The following is a 21572-nucleotide window of genomic DNA, read 5'->3' on the forward strand; positions in this document are numbered from 1 at the left end:
AATTTGTGTGAAAAATACCAAAGAGATTGAGTTGAACATGGTGAGAACATGAGCTAATAATCTAATAAATTTTCTAAGGAATTGCTCATGCCATCTTAGGCCATGTTTATTATTCTGTATTTCCTTAGTGAGGAGAGTAAGAGATAGGAGGTCAGTTATATAAATCACTTGCTGGGTGCTATCGTTATGTTGAGTTTGTTTTTTTTAACATATGATGAAATCCACGCAGCAAACTGTTAGTAAGTACCATTGTGATCACTTGAAGCAGACAAGGAAACTGAGGCTAAGAGTAGTCATACGCCCTATGCCTTAAAGTGAGTAAGGGACAGCTGGGAGCTGCAGTCTGACTGCTCTGTTCTCTAAGCCCGGGTCTTTCACTCTGTGCTGCGTCTGCACCACACGCACAACGTCGCAGTCTGTGGGCAGAATGTATTGAGTGCCCTGCAGGTAGAAATTTGGATTGCAGGTGAGAGGACAGAGAAGAGAAGGGTGTGCAGTCATGGCCCTCAGGCAGCTTACACTCTGGAGCTGAAAACACTCATTAGGCAGAAATTTCAAGTGTCATGAAGAAGTAGAAGACGCTGGGAGTGTGCACTTGGAGCAGAAGAATAAATGACATTTTGGCTGAGACCTGAGGATGAGTAGCAATTCGCTAAGGGGAAGTAAGAGTAGAGATAATTTGGGGGGGTTTAAATACTGAGGTGGGAGGGATCGTGGTGTCTTTGAGGTATTGAGAAAGTTCCACCATGGCCAGAGCAGACAAAGGGTGGAGGGAGAATAGCTGATTACCTGGAGCGGCGACCAGAGCAGAGGCCTCTCTTAGGCAGGGCCCATGCAATGCCTGGAGGGGACGTTTGTTCCTCATCCTGTCGGCCACGTCATGGGAACTGCTGAGAGGTCAGGGGCCTGCTGTGCTCACACCTTTCTCCTTGAGTGGATCTCTTCTCTGAATCCCGGTCTTCTTGGCGGATCCTGCATCCTCGGAGCCTTACCCTTTGACACTGTGCGTGACTGCTCCCCCCGATCTCACTCACACAAAACGTTCCAAGGTGCCTGCCGGGATGTGGAGTGCATCAGTGTTGGATTTATTTACACTTGCCAGGTTCCCTTCGCTTTCATGTTCTGATCAAAACCTGCTTTCTCTGAGATCACTGATTTCCCTATCAACTGGAGGCTCTGTGTTTCTCCATCAACACACTTTTCTCTGGGGTGAAACTTGGAATGAGTAAACTCCTGCTGTCAGGTGTCATTTTCAACAATTCCTCTTCTGTCTTTCATCTCAACATCCAGCACCTGAATTCCCCATGAGGTGATACCGCCCGCTGCTTCTGTTTGTTGCTGTAGTTATTCGCCCTGGTCACTCCTCAGCCGGGAAGCCTGTCACACCAGGTTCACCAGCCAAGTTCTTCCTCATCTCATCTCAGACACTGTCAACACCCCGAAACCAACTGAGACAGCAGCAGGCCTCTCAATTCAGTGAGCAACCCATTTCCACGTCCCTGCCTTCCGTCCCCTCTGCCTGTGCAGACACTGCTGACCATCGATAACCATGCACCTTGCAGTCTTTCCATTTTGCTGGTCCTTTCTCTATTACCTCTTCTCCTCATGGCACATATCCTTAATGCTCCTTTCCAGTACTTTCCATCCTCATAGAGATGCCCAATATTGTACCTCATCCCTTTTTCATAGTTTTCCACGCTACTTATGTTTACATATCATTTCCTGGTCAGATTATATAATGTGATTCAACACTATAATCATTCTCCTTTAAGTACACTCAACTCCATTGCCCCTTGTCACTCTTACCTGACAAGCACAAGGATGGATAAAGTCAACCACCTAACCACGCCTTGCCTGAACTGGACTACTGAAAGTGGCTGGAGAATAGCACACAATTACGTTGCTGGACTCTTTGAATTCCAGGACTTGAATCCCCAGTGGACACTCCCGCTGCCCAGAGTCTAGTGTGCCTCCCTGGCACGTGCGCTCGCCCTCTCTCTAAGGTCGTATTTTACATATTCTCTGCTCTCTCCACACGGCTCTTGCCCGCACCATCCTCCCTTAAATGGTCAAGCCTCACACTTCACTGGGAAATTTGTCAGCTGTGAACGTCCTCACCTGTCTTTTACCTTTGCACGTTTTTTGGCACACCCTCTACCTGGCCTCTGGATTCGTGGCCTCAGGCCTTGTGTGACACCAGCTCTTCTCCCTGGGTGACACATTCTGATCCTACTCACCTTGTCAAAGACTTCACTGTTTCAAAGGTGCAGTCTTCCTCTGCAACATCAATTTCTCCCTCTCTTTCCTGGTTCATTCTCATCAATATTCACATGGGCTCGAGTGTCTCCCATCTGGGAAACACATGAACAAACCAGCATGCTTCCTCCACCCCACGTCCCACTGCTGCTACTGCGCCACCTCTCCTCTCTGCCCTCCACAGCCCAAATCTCCAACAGTATGGCCAGATACGCACTGTCTCCACCTCTGTGTTTCCTGTTTTCAGAACTCATTCCTCTTAACTGTTAGACTCTACCACTCCTTAGAATAGATAATGTCATGATATACAACAACCTTTCCTGTTTTCATTGTTCTTGACCTCTCAGGACCATTCAACAAGTTGACTTCTCTTTCTTTCTCAATTTTCTTTCTTTCCTGACAGTCACCCTACCTCGCTGATTGTTCTTATTCTGTCTCTCTGACTTGCAACTTCTCCACTCAACCTCTAGATTTTAGACACTCCCTGGGCTGAGCATCAGTCCTACTCTTCCTTATCTGTGTACCTTCCCTGCAAGGTCTCACTGAGGTCTGTGGCCTTAAATGACATCATTAGGCTGACAGCTCTCAAATGTATACCTTCACAGTTGATCTCTGCCCTTAACTTCAAACTCTTATATTTTATTGATATATGTAATAGATAGCCTCACTTCAATATCTAATGGGCATCTCAGATTTAGCTTTCCAAAGTGGAATGTTTGATTCCACCCACTCAATCCCTGCCCCTAACTTTTCCTCCCTGCCACATGCCCCATTTCAGTTCGTGTCACTGCCATGACCCAGTCACCTAAGCTCAGGGCGTGGGAGTCAACCTTCATTTCTCTGCTTCCCTTCCCTTCACTTTCAGCACAGGAGCAGGTTCTGGTGCCTCTACAATCAGATACAGCTTAGTCCTCCCGCTCTTTCCATCTCATCATTACATTAGTCCAGGAAAGGTCACCTGTTGCCTGGTTATTCCAACAGTCTTTAGTGGTCACATCTTTAGTGGTCTTTCTCTTCTGTAATATATTCTCTATTCAGTCCTGGAAATATATTTATTTTAGTTCCCAAGGTGATTCATGTGTTCATGTATGGTTGGCTGGACTGCCTTTAGTAGTGACACTTGTACATGTCATTGTCTAGTGGCATGTGTCCTGAGTACAAAAACAACTGGAAACCATGTCACGGGGAGTCTATAATTGGCGTATTTTAGCAAAAATGTCTGGGATGGTGTAGCTTGTTCACCTCAGCCTTTGAAGGACTTTGCTTTGGGAGAGGGGAGAGGTCAGTCCTCCATGAGCTGCTTCAGGGCCGGGCTCGGACTGATGAATGGAGGTTACAAAGGGCAGGTTTGGTTCACTCTAAGTAGAAGGAACATAAAAGGATGTCACCCATGTGGTGGTCTCCCAGGGAATGAACAGTGCTACTTGTCCGGAACAAGAACCCTGGAGGCATTAAGGGATTGGCAGCCCACCTTCCCTTACCCCTCCCTGCCTTTTGCTGTGTCTCCTCCATGAATCTGCTACATATTTTATGACAAGTGCCATGTATACTCCTGGATTCTATGTATTGTTTTGAGTTTATGTGTACTGCTTCTGATTGTATGTATTTGACATATTTTTTGGTCCCGTGTTTATCTCTGTGTCTTCCTGATACATTTTTTCTCTGTACATTTATTTGAGTCTCTTGGAGACATTTCTGTCTAATAGCTATCTGTCTACTTATATATCTTTCTTTGAATTCTACTTGTTCTATTTTTTAAATATTCTATTTTTAAAATCTTTCCTCTCACTATAGTAATCTCCTTTGCTTGCCCACCTGTCATACTGAAAAATAGATTAAAGTAGTTTTGAATGGTCTATAATTTTTCATTAAAAGGTATATTAGTTGACTATTGAACACAAATTACTTCTGCTTTTGGACTATGTTTTTAAATACTTTCTATTTATTATCACAAACCATTAAGATTAATTTATGTTTTCACTATTATCTTACTGATTAGCGAGAATTCAAAGGAACTATTTTTAAGTGCAATTTACTCATCTATTCATTCACTCAATACCTCTTTATCAAGCCCTGATCACAGTATTCGTAGAAGGCTCTCCATACAGACTCGATGGCGAAGCTCTGTCCTGAGAACAGGAACAGGGACTGAGATGGGCGAGGTCCTTCCTCTAGCAGAGCTTTCATTCCTGTGTGTGAACACGTCTGTGTTTGTGTTGCGGGAATGTGGAGAGTGATAAACAAACAGATAAACTAATTGCAGGCAGTGATACGGACAAGTTATACTGGGATTACACATCTCAGACACTCAGCCTGTAAGGCTCATTATGAATCCTGCTTTGTCACTCGCACATGGACTGCCCCAAGGACAGCAGGCACCTGTCTGGGGCAGGGCCGCCCAGCGGCTCCTGATCAGGCTCCTCCATTCTCTGCTTCTGCAGGAGCCACACCTGAGAGCTGCCCAGCTGGAGCCCCCTGCACAGGTACAGCAGCCCCCACGCCCTCCCCTCTTTGCCCCCAGGGGCTCTGTCCCTCCCACCAGGGGTGAGGGGCGTAACTGGATGTGCTGCTGCCTTTTCAGACAAAGAGAAGCTCCGACTCAGGGGAGGAGACAGCGTGTGCTCAGGCCGAGTGGAGGTTTGGCACGACGGCTCCTGGGGCACGGTGTGTGACGACTCCTGGAGCCTGGCAGAGGCCGAGGTGGTGTGTCGGCAGCTGGGCTGTGGCTCCGCCCTGGACGCCCTGGGGGAGGCTGCGTTTGGCCCGGGAAATGGAAGCATCTGGCTGGACGACGTGCGCTGCAGTAGCGGGGAGTCCTCCCTGTGGGCCTGCGCTGCACAGCCCTGGGGGCGCAGCAACTGCAAGCACGAGGAGGACGCGGGAGTCAGGTGCTCAGGTGAGCAGCAGGACCAGGAGGATGGGGTGGGATGAGGCAGGTGCGAGTGCACATCCAAAAGCTCTTCCTAGGATGCCCTGCTGCCCTGCGCTGTGGCCCTGGAGACACCTGGGTCTGATCTCCTGGCACCCAGGAGAGAACCATGTGCCAGTGATGGTAGGTGTGACCTGGTGACTTTTCCAGGCCAAGCCAGTACAGTGACCTCCTTCTCCTTCTCTTCTCTCCAGGTGAAAGGACAGCAGTTCCCCCTAGCCCTGGAGGTAAGTGTTTCTTCTGCTCTGGGCCATGCGACAGAGGAGATAACCCAGATTGTCAGGGACCTGCACCATGGAATCTGCCTTCTTCCTGCGAAATATCAGTAGCCCTGCTGATCTAGTGCTGGGAGCAGCCATAAAGTTTCATTAAGTTGTAGCAGCCAGAGAGCTGCACGGATTACCAGCATTCACTACACAGAAATCCCTTAGAACCGGATCCAGAAGGCAGTGGGCAGGGCTCAGGGCAGGGCCTGGGCTGGGCACATCATGGGGTGCACGCAGGTGCATCGAGTCTGAACTGCTGTCTTCATGGGCGTGAGGACCAGGAGATGGCTGGTGTTGAGGGGATCTGTGGGACTTACAACCGTCTCCAAAGGCTCATGACCCTTTTATCTTCTCAGGCGCCAGTCCAGGCTCAGCTCCTGTCCCTGGCATCTTCTCCCTACCTGGGATCCTCTGCCTCGTCCTGGGAGCCCTTCTCTTCCTGGTGCTCATCATTCTGGGGACTCAGCTGCACAGATGGAGAGCAGAGCACAGAGGTGCGTCCTAGGGGACAACTATGTGGCCCAGGAAGTGTGTGGAGGCAGGCAGTGGGGCCAGGCGTGGCAAGAGGAAAACTGGGCTCGGTGTCTTCTCACCCCATTAGTCTGCAAACTCCATCTGCCGTACACTACACTCCAAGGGCTCTGTTAGGAGGCCCTTAGGATTGGGGTCATGGCAGAGAGCTCATGGCCTCTTGTGTGAGGCAAGAAAGAGTAGGAGCTGAGCTGTGCATGCAGGGCAGGTAGGGTCAGAAGGCGCGGACATCTGCATGGGCTCTGGCCCTTCAAGGGGTCCTGGCAGCCCTGCGGGCTTTCCACGTGCGAGCATGGCGAGGGTGAGGGTTTAGTCTGCTGATTCCAGGGTGGTCTCAGGTGGCGATCTCTGACCTGCAGCTGCTTTGCTCAGCCTTGTCCAGTTTCCAGGATGCTCTCAACGAGCCTGTGTACCAGGAGATCGATTACCTCGGGACACTGAAGGAGGATCTGCTGGGCAGCCCAGGTGTGTGTCCCCACCTTGCCCTCCTGGGAGCCCTGGCTGTCAGCCACCGAGAGCCACGTCTTCCCAGCACCCACAGACCCGCCTCTGACCCAGGCCCCCCGAGGCAGCCCCCACCTGAGGCTGCAGGTTCGGCCTCTCCATAGCCCCAAGCCCTGAGCCTTCCCCTCACCCCCCAGGAGCCCCGTGGGCTGCAGATTTCTTCTCTGCCTTTCCACGGGCCAACAGGGATGGGAGGAGTGTTCTGTTTGCTTCTGGATGTTTTTCTCCACATCAGGGTCCCTGTCAGATGACTCAGCAAGTAAACTGCCATATTACACAGGGGACGCTGAGGACAACGGTGAGACTATAAATCCACTCCAGGTAGCAGAGGTGGCTGTCCCTGGCTGGGCTCAGGGGCAGGAGGAATTTCCCTCATGGAGATGAGGGCCTGAGGGGACAGTGTTCCTCTGCCTGGGGTTGGCGGGCTCTCTTGTTTCCTGCTGGGGTCCATCCTCCCCCTTCTCTTGCGCCTCTATGAGGTCGCATGTTTGGGCCGGGTGTTTTGTGCCTGGAGCCACTCTGGTTCAGTCACAATGACACACGTTGTTTAAAAATATAACACGTGGGATGCATAATCTGACAAAATGTTTTATTAATATTTAGTAGTGCTCACTGGTATGAGAGTCTCTTTGAAATATGCTGTTTTCATCGAGAAATATTAGGATAATTGGATTATTTTCCGGTTTATGAAACTTTGGCCTTGGAGAGGCCTGTTAACACAGGGGTGATGGTGCCTCCATTGACGAACCGTCAGAATCTCTGGGTCGAGGGACTGCCGGTGCCGCCCAGGCCAAGCATTTACTGTGGTTTCACCTGCTCCCCATCTGCCCTCAGAACCGCCGGGTCAGGGGGCCGACGCCCCTAGTGATGGCTACGATGATGCTGCAGAGATGCCAGTTAAGGAGCCGCCCCCCGTCCCGCAGATGAGTGGGGGGCAGCTGCCACCGCAGGAGGACAGTGTGGCGAGGGCCGGTGCGTGGCGTGAGTTGGTCTGCAGTAATCTTCTGTCTCTGTCCAGGAAAAAGCGAATTTGAGTTTCTCAGTGCTCATAGTTCCTGCATATTCAAACATTGGATGGCCTCATATTTTCCATACCCTTAGCTTGACCATATTCCTTTCCTTAATGTTGTCAGATTCCTGGGGAGGGGACAACTGTGGGAGGTTTCTATGGTGGCTCTGTGGGCGTCTGGGAACACAGACCATGGCCACCCAGTGCACGGTTGGATGGTCAGTGAGAAACACATTTTCCAGATGTCGTATCCTGCTTCCTTCGCCCTGTGAATTCAGACTTGTCAGGTGTGGAAGGAGAAAATTAAGCAGCCCCTCTTAGGATCCTCACCAATTCCTTTCCCATCCCCTCACTGACTGTGTAAGCCAGGAAATAGGTCAGCACAGGGCACCTGCGTTGGCCACAGACCTGTGATCCAGTGTGTCCCAGATAAGCTGGGACTCGGCCCCAGGGACCCACGTGGACTGGACCCCGATGGAGTGGCCCTGCTGTGTTCCTGCTGTAACTAATGTTAGGCAGCCTGAGCTTCCTTGGCATTGGTGGCCCCAGGGGAAGCTTTGTCCTCCCCTCTTCCTTGACTGTGCTTCCACCACAGGGCTCTGTCCTCTCCCTCTGTCACATCTCTAACCAAAGTCCCTGTACCATTTCAGGTTCTTCTCTGCAGTTCCTCAGAGGGACAGCTGACCCTGGGAAAGGACCGGATAGACCCTGGCTGCTGCAGGGGCAAGAAGGGGACCCTGCATATGACGATGTTGAACTACATGCCCCTGGAACATCTGCAGTGGCTTTCCCATGATGTTGTGTTAGCAATGAGATGAGCTCTCTGATAGTCTAATTGCCTGCATCCCAACAAACTACTGCTGATGTGTAACTGTACAATATGGAAATTACTCAAAACTACATATTTTGAATAAAGTATTTTTTGCTTTGTGATAATTTAGCAAGTGTCATCCCAACTGCTCTTGGAGGATTAGCTCCTAATCCCAGTTTCCCTCAGAGGAAACCCCAGGAGAGTGAACTCACCTCTTCTCTCATCTCCCCCACAGGCTACTCAGGCATTGCTTTGCCCAGGTACACGGATGTTACAGGTTATGTAGACTACACATAGTCTACACAAGGTCTACCTGGTCCACATACTCACCCTCATTCCTAGCAGGATGACCTCAAGGGGAAAAAACCAATCCTGAACATTCACGTATGCTCTTCCCGGAGAAGTTGCATCATCTTGTTTAAACAGACATGAGCGTGAGCTGCTAAGTTGAGGAGGGGAAGTTGTCAGGTGAGGGGAATGGACATAGTTTTCTTTGTTCTACACAAATTTTCAAGGACTAATTAAAAATCTAACCCTACATAACTATGTCTTCTCTCTATCTCTACCTAGGTTATTTTTTCTATTTATTACTCAGCCCATACAGATTCCTCCTCACTCCTTTCGTGTCCAGTTGGTCATCAAATCCTTTTCAATTTGGTCTCTTTTCTTACATCACCTCCTCTCCTTTCCTCAGGACGTTCCCATTTTATGAGGGAATTATGTCAGCTCAGCGCTCTCTTCACTGCAGCCTGGTGGAGGACAGCTGGCGTCTCCCACAGGCCTGTCCGTGTGTGATGACAGTGCAGGAGAGAGGGGACCAGACAGAGGAGACTCTGAAGGAGCATAGACAGAAAAGCCAGGACTTCTGGCTATTTGCATTTTACATATGGATGGGGAGGGGTCTGACACGATTGACCTAACCAAGGACGAACTTTAGACCAGGCTTCTCTCTAAAAATACTTTGCTTCAAAATTGCTTTTATTTGATAACTATTTAAAATGCAATGTGATCCTTCTGTGGTTCTTCAGGGCAGAGAAAGCTATAGTATATTAGTGGCCAAGAAAAGGTTACATCTCCAGAACCCTCCATCATGTAGGGACTTTATCGGGAGGTTTGCTGAATTAACGTAAGAACTGGAGGTATGAGCAGAGCCCAACCTGCTATTTAGCTGATAGCTCTGGATGCCATGTGGGGGTCCAGTGTATGTATTCTTTGCAATTCTCATAACTCGTGCAGCGCATGGGGGTTGGAAGATGACTAGGGCTTCTTCCAGTGACATACATGGCCACTGGCTACAGAGAAGTGATGAACGCAGTGACAGAGTAAAGAATGCCCACCAAGATCATTACACTTTACACATGATGATGGTGTCAACAAGGCCCAAATGGAGAGCTAGCTACCAAAATTTTTGGTCATTAAAAATCCAGAAACTAAAGAGGGAAGACTTAATATTTGAGAATCAAGATGGCAGACGAGAAACACCGCCAGACAGAGTGTCTCTGCAGAAAAGACAGATTCTAGCAGAAATTAGAAGAAAGAAGCAAGAAAACAAGCAAACATCGGACAAGGGTCGTGAGGAGGCGTACCTGAGACCACGGGAAACTCCACGGGAGGAGGGAGAGGAGAGGAACTAGAAGCAGAGACCTCCAGAGCAGCCTGGAGACCAGCAGCAAGGGTAGGTGGAATGGTTAACTTTCCCCTCCCTTGCATCTCGGACTGCAGGTAGGCTCCCCAGCGGGTGGAGAGACCTGTGGATACGTGCCCAGAGATGCCCACCACCAGTGAGCAGTAAGCCTATAGCAGACACGGCACCAGGCTCCCAATTCCCGTGGGAAACCTCGCTGTGCACAGACCCAAGCCACCATATTGCGTCATTCTCCCCTCCCCCGACCCTATCCACGGCTGCTGGGAGAGACAATATAGCCACCAGTTGGAGGCACCTCCAGGGAACAGTACTTTCCCTTTTGGGGCCCTACAGCTGACTGAGGGGAACTCAGACAGTGAGCTCCTGACCCGCCAGACCTCCCAGGTACTGCTGGCACGGTAATCCCAGGAGAATGGGGCAGACCCTGAGGTTGAGAGAAATAGACCAAGCTTGGGCTACCCGTGGGTGAATTGAGACTGGCACTCCTCTCCCTGGTGGGATATATTTTGAACTCTGGGGCCCAGAGGTCAGACCTGCAGACCAGATCCCGTCCACCCAGGTCTCACATTGCCCAGGGCACAGAAGGGATATATGCCAACAGCCTACTGAGGTGTGTATGCCTTCAGGGGCAGATCAGCATCCTAGAGGGCAACCCTCCTCCCAAAGGTGGTGTTCCTGCGCAGGCCTCCTGGCCGGCATCACAGCCAAGCAAGGTCCGGAGGCGTGAGGTCTGGCCTGCTGGCAGAGGCCCAGGAGTAGCTGCAGAGTTGGAGAGAGTGGAAAGAAGCGAGACCTGCTACAGACTGCAGATCTCACACAGCCCCACCCCCACATGCAGACTTTCTGACTGAGCAGAGCCATTCCAGCCCCTCCCTGTCAGCTTTTCCCAGAAGCGGAGAACAGAAGTTTGACCCCTGCTGATGGCATGGTGGTGCCTGAGGGCAAGCTTACCCAACCCAGCCCCGTCCAGACTCATTCCCAGACCAGCCCTCACTGAGGGGGAGAAAAGGACACACCTGGAAGTCCCAGAGCCCCATCCACCACCTGAGGCACTAGAGTGCCTCTCTAGAGGAACAAGACATGGTCACAGGTCACAAAAACAACAGCATAGCCTGTTCCTCCAAGCAAGTGCCACCTACCGACAGGGAGGACATCCTACACACCCTTTCCACAGCACCTACTGACTCATCATACAGGGTGTGGTCGAATCTCACCCACAGACACCACCTACTGGCTCAGAAACTAAACAAGGCATGTCAATACCCAAACAAAAACCTAAAGGAAAGCAGCAACAACTGATTGACATGGGAAGAAATCAGTGAAGGAACTCCGGAAATATGAAGAACCAAATGGAAACCACACCACCAAAGAGGAGCACCAGCCCCTTAGAAATGGACACCAACCAAAATCAGGCAACCAAAATGACAGAAGAGGAATTCCGAATGTGGATCATAAGAAAACTCAACGACCTTCAAGAACAACTCCATAACCAACACAAAGAAACCACAAAAGGCCTCCAGGACCTGGAACAAAAATCCACTAAAGAAATCAATACAATGAAGAAAAGTTTAACCAAATACTGGAAATGAAGAATCAATTCAGGGAACTACAAAATTCAGTGGAAAGCCTCAAAAACAGGGTAGATCAAACAGAAGAAAGAATGTCAGAGATTGAAGATAACACCTTCCAATTAAATAAATCAGGCACAGAGATAGAGCAAAGAAACAAGAGAAAAGAGCAAAGCCTACAAGAGATGTGGGATTATGTGAAGAAACCTAATGTGAGGGTCACAGGGTTACCAGAAGGGGAAGAAGAAAACACCCAAGGGTTGGACAAGCTATTTGAAGATATAAAAGAGGAAAATTTCCCAGGCCTTGCTAAAAATCTCCAGATACAAGTTCAAGAAGCTCAGAGGACCCCTGGGAGATTCAATGCAAATAGTAAGACTTCATGACATGCAGTCATCAGACTGACCAAAATATCAACTAAAAAGGCCCTTCTAAGAGATGTAAGATGAAAGAAGCAAGTAACATACAAGGGAAAGCCAATTTGAATAAAACCAGACTTCTCTACTGAGACTTTACAAGCAAGGAGGGACTGGGGCCCCATTCTCACTCTTCTAAAACAGAACAATGCCCAGCCTAGAATCTTATTCCCTGCAAAACTAAGTTTTGTATATGAAGGAGAAATCAAGACATTCTCAGATAAGCAAAGACTAAGGGAATTCACCAAGACGAGAGCAGCCTTTCAAGAAGTACTCAAAACAGTGTTACCCACGGATCAGCACAATAAACTCTCACAAATGTAAATCTACTCAAAGCTAAAGATCAAAGCCCAGACACTACAATGGCTCAAGAAAGAAACCACAGCAACAAAGTTCAACCCAACATCATGAACACAAATCTGCACCACCTATCAGTTATCTCAATAAGTGTGAATGGCTTGAACTCCCCACTCAAGAGACATAGGCTGGCCAAATGAATAAAAAAAAAAAAAAAAAAAAAAAACACAAGCCAAGTATTGCTGCCTTCAGGGAACACACCTAACCTGCAAGGATGCAATTAGACTAAAGGTAAAGGAGTGGAGAACAATATTTCAAGCAAATGGAAGCCAAAAGAAAGCTGACATGGCGGTTATCTGATTACAGATAACTTAGTTTTTAAATCAACAAAAGTAATAGAAGACAAAGAAGGTCACTATATAATGGTGAAGGGTACAGTCCAACAAGAGGACATAAAAATTCTAAAAATATATGCACCCAACCTATGTGCACCCAGATTCATAAATCAAACTCTACTGGATCTAAACAAATGGATAAACAACAACACCATAATAGTTGGAGACTTTAAACCCCACTGACAGCACAGGACAGATCCTCCAAACAGAAAATCAGCAAAGAAATAATGGACTTAAGCATAACCCTAGAACAAATGGACCTGACTGACATTTACTGGACATTCTACCCCAAAACCACGGAATATACGTTCTTCCCATCAGCTAATGGGTCATTCTCTAAGATTGACCACATCCTAGGACACAAAGCATGTCTCAAACAATATTTTAAAAAAATAGAAATCATATCATATATCTTTTCAGATCACAATGGAACAAAAGTATAAATCAACCCTAACAGGAACTCTCATTTCTACACAAAGTCATGGAAACTAAACAACCTTCTGCTGAATGGTCACTTCATAAACGAGGAAATCAAGATGGAAATCAAAAGATTCTTTGAACTAAATGACAAAGGAGACACAAGTTACCAAAACCTGTGGGACACAGCTAAAGCAGTCCTGAGAGGACAGTTTATTTCCATAAATGCCTATATACTAAAGTCAAAAAGATCACAAATAGACAACCTAATGTATCATCTCAAAGAGCTGGATAAAGAAGAACAGAATGACCCCAAACGCAGCAGAAGAAGTGAAATCAACAAGATCAAATCAGAACTAAATGAAATTGACAACAGGGAAACCATATGGAAGATTAATAAAACAAAAAGTTGGTTCTTTGAAATAATAAACAAAATTGACACACCATTGGCTAGACTAACTAAAAGCAGAAAAGAAAAATCTCTAATAAGCTCCATCAGGAACAATAAAGGAGAAATTACAACTGATGCCATGGAGATACAAGATATAATTTATGAATACTACAAAAACCTCTATGGACACAAACTGGAAAATGTGGAGGAAATGAACAATTTCTTAGAAACACTCAGCCTCCCTAGGCTCAACCAGGAAGAAATAGAATTCCTGAACAGACCAATATCAAGTACTGAAATTGAAACAGCAATAAAAAACCTTCCTTTTCTGCCTGCCGAGCTTTGTTAAAAATGGCGGACTAGGGATGACCTCCTTGCTCTCTGTTCTTGGAGTGGGGGGTGAAGAAGGCGGCCTAGATCACTTGAGTGGGTAGTTCTCCCACAGGATCAGCTTCACGGAATTGCAGGGAAGCTTCAAGGGGCAGCAGTGCCCAGAAAAGGAATAAAGTGTCTCAGTGGATTTACTGTGAAGTTCCAAGAATCCAAGTGGTACTGCAGAGACTGGAGTGTAAGCTGGCTGTGCTCAGCAGCCAGCCAAACGGCTGTGTGATCCTTCCCACAGGGGGATGACTTCTCCTTCACTGACCTCCATGCCCACGCAAGCAGGAAAGTGCCTGAAGACAGCATGAAGAGGTAACACGGACGGGCAGGCAGGTTGGAGAGGAGGCAAGAGCGGAAAGTAATTTGAAATCTCCAGGGCACGGTGTGGGGTAGCCTTTGCTGGGAGATCTATAAACGCCAGCGGCTTATGCCTCACTTGTGAAGGGACAGAAAAGTGAGACAGATTGCTCATTTGACTGAGTTGCCAGGTGGACTCAGGCGGCAGCCCAAGCCCTGTACGGGAGGGAGTGGAAGAGGGGAGTGAGAGGCATCCTCCGGGACACTCCTGAGATCTCCAGTAGCCCAAGCCCTGCCGCCACTGAGGACACGCAGATAGTTTTTGCCCCTTGGCGAAACTTGTCCCCGGTTCCCAGCCCCTTGAGTTTTGCCGGTGAAGGGACAGAAGTGGGGTGAGAGCCATTCTCTGCAGACCCTCCCAAGAGTCTCCAGTGGCCCAAGCCACGCTGCTGCCGGGGATGCCCTAATAGTTTTCGCCCCTCGGCGGAACTTGTCCACGGTTCCCAGCCGCTTGAACTCACCCGGTTAAGGGACAAAAGGCAGGGTGAGAGCCAAACTCTGCAGACCCTCCACAGGGGTCTCCAGCATCTCAAGCCTCGCCACGGCGGGGAGGCACAGGTAGTGTTCACCCCTCGGCGGAACTCGTCCGTGGTTCCCAGCCCCTTGAAACTCTCCCGGTGAAGGGACAGAAGGTGGGGTGAGAGCCAAACTCTGTGGACCCTCCCCAGGGGACTCCAGCGTCCCACGCCCCACTGATGCAGGGATGCGCAGATAGTGTTCACCCCTTGGCAGATCTTGTCTGCGGTTTCCAGCCGCTTGAACTCTCCCGGTAAGGGACAGAAAGTGGGGTGAGAGCCATCCTCTGCGGACCCTCCCCAAGGGTTTCCAGCGGCCCAAGCTCCACCAACGGGGAGCAAAAGTTTTCACCCCTCAGCGGAACTTGTCTGCGGCCCCCAGCTGCTTGAGCTCTGCCTGGGAAGGGGCATAAGAGGGGGCTAGCGCCATCCTCCGTGAATCCTCGCCAGGGGTCTGCAGCGACTAAAGTTCCACTGGTGACAAACAAAAAAGGGACAGTCTTCACCCCTCAGTGGTCCCTGGCAGCTCAAGCATAGCTGATTGTAGCTCATAATCCATTCCCTGCATCTCCGATCCTCAAAGCATCCAGATGAAAAAGAACCAGCAAAATTTTACAGGAAACATGAAGGGCCAGAGAGAAAAGTCACTTCCAAAGCAAAATACTCATTCTCCATCATCTGACACCAACTTACATGATATGAGTAAACTGACAGAGGAAGATTTCTGAATATGGATTGCTACAAAACTGAACAGAATTGAAGAGAAAATAGAATCACAACATAGAGAAACCACAAGAACAATCCAAGAAATGAATGAAAGATTCTCCAAAGAAATTGAGACTATCAAGAAAAACTAAACAGAAATTCTGGCAATGAAGGAAACAGTCAAGGATCTCCATAATTCAGTGGAAAGCCTAAATAACAGGATGGACCATGCAGAAGAAAGAATTTCAGAACTTGAAGATTATGCCTATTCTCTAAACAAATCAGAGGAAGAAAGGGAACACAGAAACAAGAAACAAGACCAAAGTTTACAGGAAGTGTGGGATTATGTTAAAAAAAAAACAGATATCAGATTAATTGGGATTCCGGAAGGGGAAGGGGAACATTTTCAAGGGCTGGAAAACTTATTTCACAGAATACTGGAGGAAAATATGCCAGGCCTGGCCAGAAATCTTGATATTCAAATACAAGAAGCACACAGAACTCCTGGGAGACTCAATGTGAAAAGGCAATCACCTCGCCACGTGACTTTTAGGCTGATCAAAGTAAATGTGAAAGAAACAATTCTCCGTGCAGTGAGAAGAAAGCAGCAAATGACCTATAAATGTAAGCCTATCAGACTAACAGCTGACTTCTCATCTGAAACCTTACAAGCCAGGAGGGATTGGATGCCTATCCTTAACCTTCTAAAACAGAACAAAGCCCAACCTAGAATTCTTTATCTGGCAACATTAAGTTTCATCTATGAGGGAGAAATAAAGTCCTTCTCAGACAAGCAATCACTGAAGGAATTTGCAAAGACCAGATCATCCCTATAGGAAGTTTTTAGACCCGCATTTCTAACCGAACAGGGCAGTAGACACTCCTCAAAGTGAAATCGTCAAAGAATTAAAGTTTAAATCTCGAACTAAATGATGGCCCAAGGAGTAAGACAAAGCCACAAGATTCCACCCAACAATATGAATGATAATCTTCCTCCAATTTCAATCCTCTCAATAAATGTAAACGGCTTAAACTGTCCTCTGAAGAGACATAGACTGGCAGAGTGGATAAAAACTCACAAGCCTAGCATCTGCTGTCTACAGGAAACACATCTAACCCACAAAGATGCCCACCAGCTGAAGGTCAAGAGTTGGAAAAGTATCATCCAGTCAAACGGAAGTCAAAAGAAAGCTGGAGTAGCTATACTATTTGCAGATAATATAAGCTTTAAGATAGCAAAAGTAAAAAAGGATAAAGATGGCCATTATATAATGGTGAAAGGGAAGATCCAACAAGAAGATTTAACAATTCTTAATATCTACACACCCAATACAGGAGCACCCAATTACTTAAAGCAAACCTTCTCTAATATAAACACCTTGTTACATAACACTACCATAGTAGCAGGGGACTTCAACACCCCATTAAATGATCTGGATAGATCCTCCAAACAGAAAATAAGCAAAGAAATAATGGACCTGAATAAAGCCTTTGATCAAAAAGGTCTGACAGATCTCTATAGAGCATTCCATCCAAGCAAACTTGAATTTACATTCTTTTCAGCAGCCCATGGATCCTACTCCAAAATTGATCACATCCTAGACTGCAAATCAGTTCTCAAAAAATTCAAGAAAATAGAAATTATACCTTGTATCTTCTCTGACCATAACGGTATAAAATTACACTTCAATTCCTATAGAAACACTCAACCCCTCACAAAATCATGGAAACTAAACAATCTATTATTGAAAAATTATTGGGTAAAGGAAGAAATTCAGAGGGAAATCGAGAATTTCTTCGAACAAAATGATAATGGTAATACCTCTTACCAAAACCTGCGGGATACAGAAAAAGCTTACCTGAGAGGAAACTAATAGCAATTAACACTCACATCCAAAAAACAGAAAGCTTAGATACTGACAACCTAATGAATAAGCTCAAGGAATTGGAAAAAGAAGAGCAAACGATTTCCAATCCTAATAGAAGAAAAGAAATAACAAAGATCAAAGCAGAACTGAATGAAATGGAGAACAAGAGAACTATAATAAAAATCAGCAAAACCAGAAGCTGGTTTTTTGAAAAGATAAACAAAATCGATGGCCCTCTTGCTAGATTGACAAGGACCCAAAGGGAAAGGACTGTAATAAACTCAATAAGAAATGAAAATGAAGAGATGACAACAGATACCAAAGAAATACAAAACATTATATTTGACTATTATTAAAAACTATATGCCCAAAAACTACAGAACAAAGATGAAATGGACAAATTCTTGGATTCATACAACCTCCCTAAGATCACCCAGGAGGCAAGAGAATTCCTAAACAGACCAATCTCAAGCTCAGAAGTTGAAGCAGTAATTAAAAACCTGCCCAAAGGGAAAAGTCCTGGGCCAGATGGTTACACTTCAGAGTTCTACCAAATATACAAAGATGAACTCATACCTATACTACAGAAACTATTCCACACCATTGAAAAGGATGGTATCCTTCCTAACTCATTCTACAAAGCCAATATCACCTTGATACCAAAGCCAGGAAAGGACACAACAAAAAAAGAAAATTACAGACCAATATCCCTCATGAATACAGATGCAAAAATCCTAAATAAAATTTTAGCAAATAGAATTCAGCAGCACATCAAAAAAGTAATTCACCATGACCAGGTGGGCTTTATTCCAGAGATGCAAGGATGGTTCAATATACGCAAGTCTATAAATGCAATCCACTTCATAAATAAAATCAAGAACAAAGACCATATGATTCCGTCAATAGATGCAGACAAAACATTTGACAAGGTCCAACACACCTTTATGATAAAAACTCTTAACAAAATAGGCATAGATGGCCCATACCCTAAACTTATTAAATCCATCTATGACAAACCCACTGCTAATATCATTCTAAATGGAGAAAAATTGAAATCATTCCCCCTTCAATCCGGAACTAGACAAGGGTGCCCGCTATCTCCTCTCCTATTCAACATAGTACTTGAAGTCCTAGTGATAGCAATCAGACAGGAGAGGGGTATTAAGGGCATCTAAGTGGGGGCAGATGAAATCAAACTCTCCCTCTTTGCCGATGATATGATATTATACCTAGAAAACCCCATGGACTCTTCCAAGAGACTCCTAGACTAGATAACCGAATTTGGTAAAGTTTCAGGTTATAAAATCAATATACACAAGTCAGAAGCATTCATATATGCCAAGAACCATCAAGCAGAAACTCAAATCAAAAATGCAATACCCTTTACTATAGCTCCAAAGAAAATTAAATATCTAGGAGTATACCTAATGAAAGATACAAAAGATTTATACAAGGAGAACTATGAAACACTAAAAAGAAATTGCAAAAGATTTAAACAGATGGAAAGATCTACTTTGTTCATGGATTGGTAGAATCAATATAGTTAAAATGTCAATATTACCTAAAGTGATCTACAGAATCAATGCAATTCCCATCAGAATACCATCAGCATTCTTTACAGATCTAGAAAAAATAATTCTTCACTTCGTATGGAACCAGAAAAAAACCTAATATAGCCAAAGCAATCTTAAATAAAAAGAACAAACTGGGAGGCATCGGTCTTCCTGACCTCAAGCTGTACTATAAAGCAATGATAGTTAAATCAGCCTGGGAGTGGCACAAGAACAGAAGCTACATGCAGAAGAGCAAATGAGGATCCCTACCTCTCACTTCTCACAAAAATTCAATCGAGATGGATAACATACTTGAACTTAAGGCATGAAACCTTAAGAATCCTAACGGAGATGTTGGGAAAACCCTATCAGACATTGGCCTAGGCAAAGAATTTTTGAGGAAGACCCCCAAGGCAATCACTGCAGCATCAAAAATAAACAAATGGGATCTGATCAAATTACAAAGTTTCTGCACAGCCAAGGAAACCATCAGTAGAGCAAATAGACAACCCACAGAGTGGGAGAAAATATTTGCTCTCTACACCTCTGATAAAGGTCTAATAACAAGAATCTATCTAGAACTTAAAAGAATTAACAAGAAAAAAGCAAACAATCCCATCAAGAAATGGGTGACAGAAATGAAAAGAAACCTCTCCAAAGAAGACAGAATAATGGCATGCAAACATATAAATAAATGCTCAACTTCTCTAATTATTAGAGAAATGGAAATCAAAACCACAATGAGATACCACCTAATCCCAGTATATATGGTCTATACCAAGAAAACCCAAAACAACAAATGCTGGCGAGGATGCAGAGAGACAGGAACACTCCTACACTGCTGGTGGGACTGCAAATTAGTGCAACCTTTGTGGAAAAGAATTTGGAGATACCTCAAACAGCTAGAAATAGAAATACAACTCAACCCTGCAATAGCATTGTTGGGCATCTACCCAAAAGAGCATAAGACATTCTATTATAAGGACATCTGCACCCAAATGTTTATAGCAGCACAATTCACTATTGCACGGTCATGGAAGCAACCCAAGAGCCCATCAATTCATGAGTGGATAATTAAAATGTGGTATATCCTCACAATGGAATATTACTCAATCCTAAGAAATGACGGTGAGCTAGCACCATTTATGTTATCCTGGATTAAGCTTAAGCCCATTATCCAAAGTGAGGCAACACAAGACATGGAAAATGGGCCCTAAATCTACTCACCATCAAATTGGTACTGACTGATTAAAACTATGGTCTTCGAATGGTGGCAATGCTCACCAGGTATTCGGGAGGGGGAGGGACCAAATCTTAGGGAGGTGGCGAGTATTTTGGAAGGGAAGGGCATAACTCTAACTCTTCTTAGGGAGAGGCAAAGATATACAATGTAACCAAAATGTCAAAAAAATCAAAACAAAACTTTTTATTGGGTGGTGGGCAGGCGGTAGGGGGGAGGAGGAAAGGAGTGTATGCTTCCATAACATGTGTGATGCACACCACCAGGGGATTGGACACATTGAGGGGAGGGAGGGGGGCAGGGGCAATATTTGTAACCCTAATAATATTTGTACCTCCATAATATGATGAAATTAATAAAATTAAAAACTTAAATTAAATTAAAAACCTTCCTAAAAAGGAAAGTCCCAGACCCGATGGTTTCACACTTAAATTTTAGCATACCTACAAAGAAGAACTGGTGCCTATCCGGCAGAAATTATTCCACAACATTGATAAGGATGGAAGTCTCCCCAACACATTTTAGGAAGCGAACATAACCCTGATACCAAAACCAGGAAATGATGCAAAAAAAAAAAAAAGAAAAGAAAACTACAGACCAATATCCCTTATAAATATAGATACAAAAATTCTCAACAAAATCCTAGCCAATCGAATCCAGGTGCTTGCCAAGAAAATAATCCATCACAACCAAGTGGGCTTCATCCCAGGGATGCAGAGATGGTTCAACATACACAAATCTATAAATGTAATTCACCATATAAACAGCAGCAAAAACAAAGACCATATGATCCTCTCAATAGACACAGAGAAAGCATTTGACAAAATTCAACACCCTTTATGATAAGAACACTCAACAAAATAGGCATAGACGCGGCTTACCTAAAAATGATACAAGCCATATATGACAAACCCACAGCCAATATCATACTGAATGGGGAAAAACTGAAAGCATTCCCACTTAGATCTGGAACAAGACAAGGTTGCCCACTATCTCCACTCTATTCAACATAGTTCTGGAAGTCCTTGCTACAGCACTCAGACAAGAGAGTGTAATTAAGGGCATCCAAATGGGAGCAGCAGAGATCAAACTCTCACTCTTTGCTGATGACGTGATATTATATCTAGAAAACCCCAAGGATTCAACCAAGAGATTGGTCAAAGTGACCTATAGAGTCAATGCAATCCCTATGAAAATACCATCATCATTTTTCACTGATATAGAAAAAATAGTTTCATGCTTTGTATGGAACCAGAGAAGACTCCATATAGCAAAATCAATCCTAGGCAATAAAAACAAAATAGGAGGTATCAATTTACCAAACTTCAAACTATACTACAACACTATAGTATTTAAAATAGCTTGTGACTGGCACAAGAACAGGGACATTGACCAGTGGTACAGAACTGAGAACCTAGATATAAAACCATCCTCATATAGCCAACTAATCTTTGACAAAGCAGACAAAAACATACACTGGGGAAAAGAACCCTTATTCAATAAATGGTGCTGGGAAAA

At 45.6% G+C, this 21572-nt stretch overlaps 1 protein-coding gene and 1 long non-coding RNA gene across 2 annotated transcripts in view; both read left to right on the forward strand.

Annotated features, from left to right (window-relative positions):
* CD163L1 (CD163 molecule like 1) overlaps positions 1-6110 on the forward strand; it is a 170016-nt gene extending 163906 nt beyond the window's left edge. The window contains exons 21-24 of the mRNA XM_076007858.1: positions 4698-4739; positions 4838-5178; positions 5380-5412; positions 5565-6110. Coding sequence (XP_075863973.1) covers positions 4698-4739; positions 4838-5178; positions 5380-5412; positions 5565-6110 — 962 coding nt within the window. The remainder of the gene's footprint in view (positions 1-4697; positions 4740-4837; positions 5179-5379; positions 5413-5564) is intronic.
* Positions 6111-6419: 309 nt separating this feature from the next.
* Positions 6420-7407, forward strand: LOC142873417 (uncharacterized). The gene is made up of 3 exons (XR_012921484.1): positions 6420-6447; positions 6722-6784; positions 7321-7407. It is a non-coding gene; the product is annotated as an uncharacterized LOC142873417 (long non-coding RNA).
* The last annotated feature ends 14165 nt before the right edge of the window (positions 7408-21572 follow it).

The sequence above is a fragment of the Microcebus murinus genome, chromosome 10, assembly GCF_040939455.1.
Source record: "Microcebus murinus isolate Inina chromosome 10, M.murinus_Inina_mat1.0, whole genome shotgun sequence".
Lineage (NCBI taxonomy): Eukaryota > Metazoa > Chordata > Mammalia > Primates > Cheirogaleidae > Microcebus > Microcebus murinus.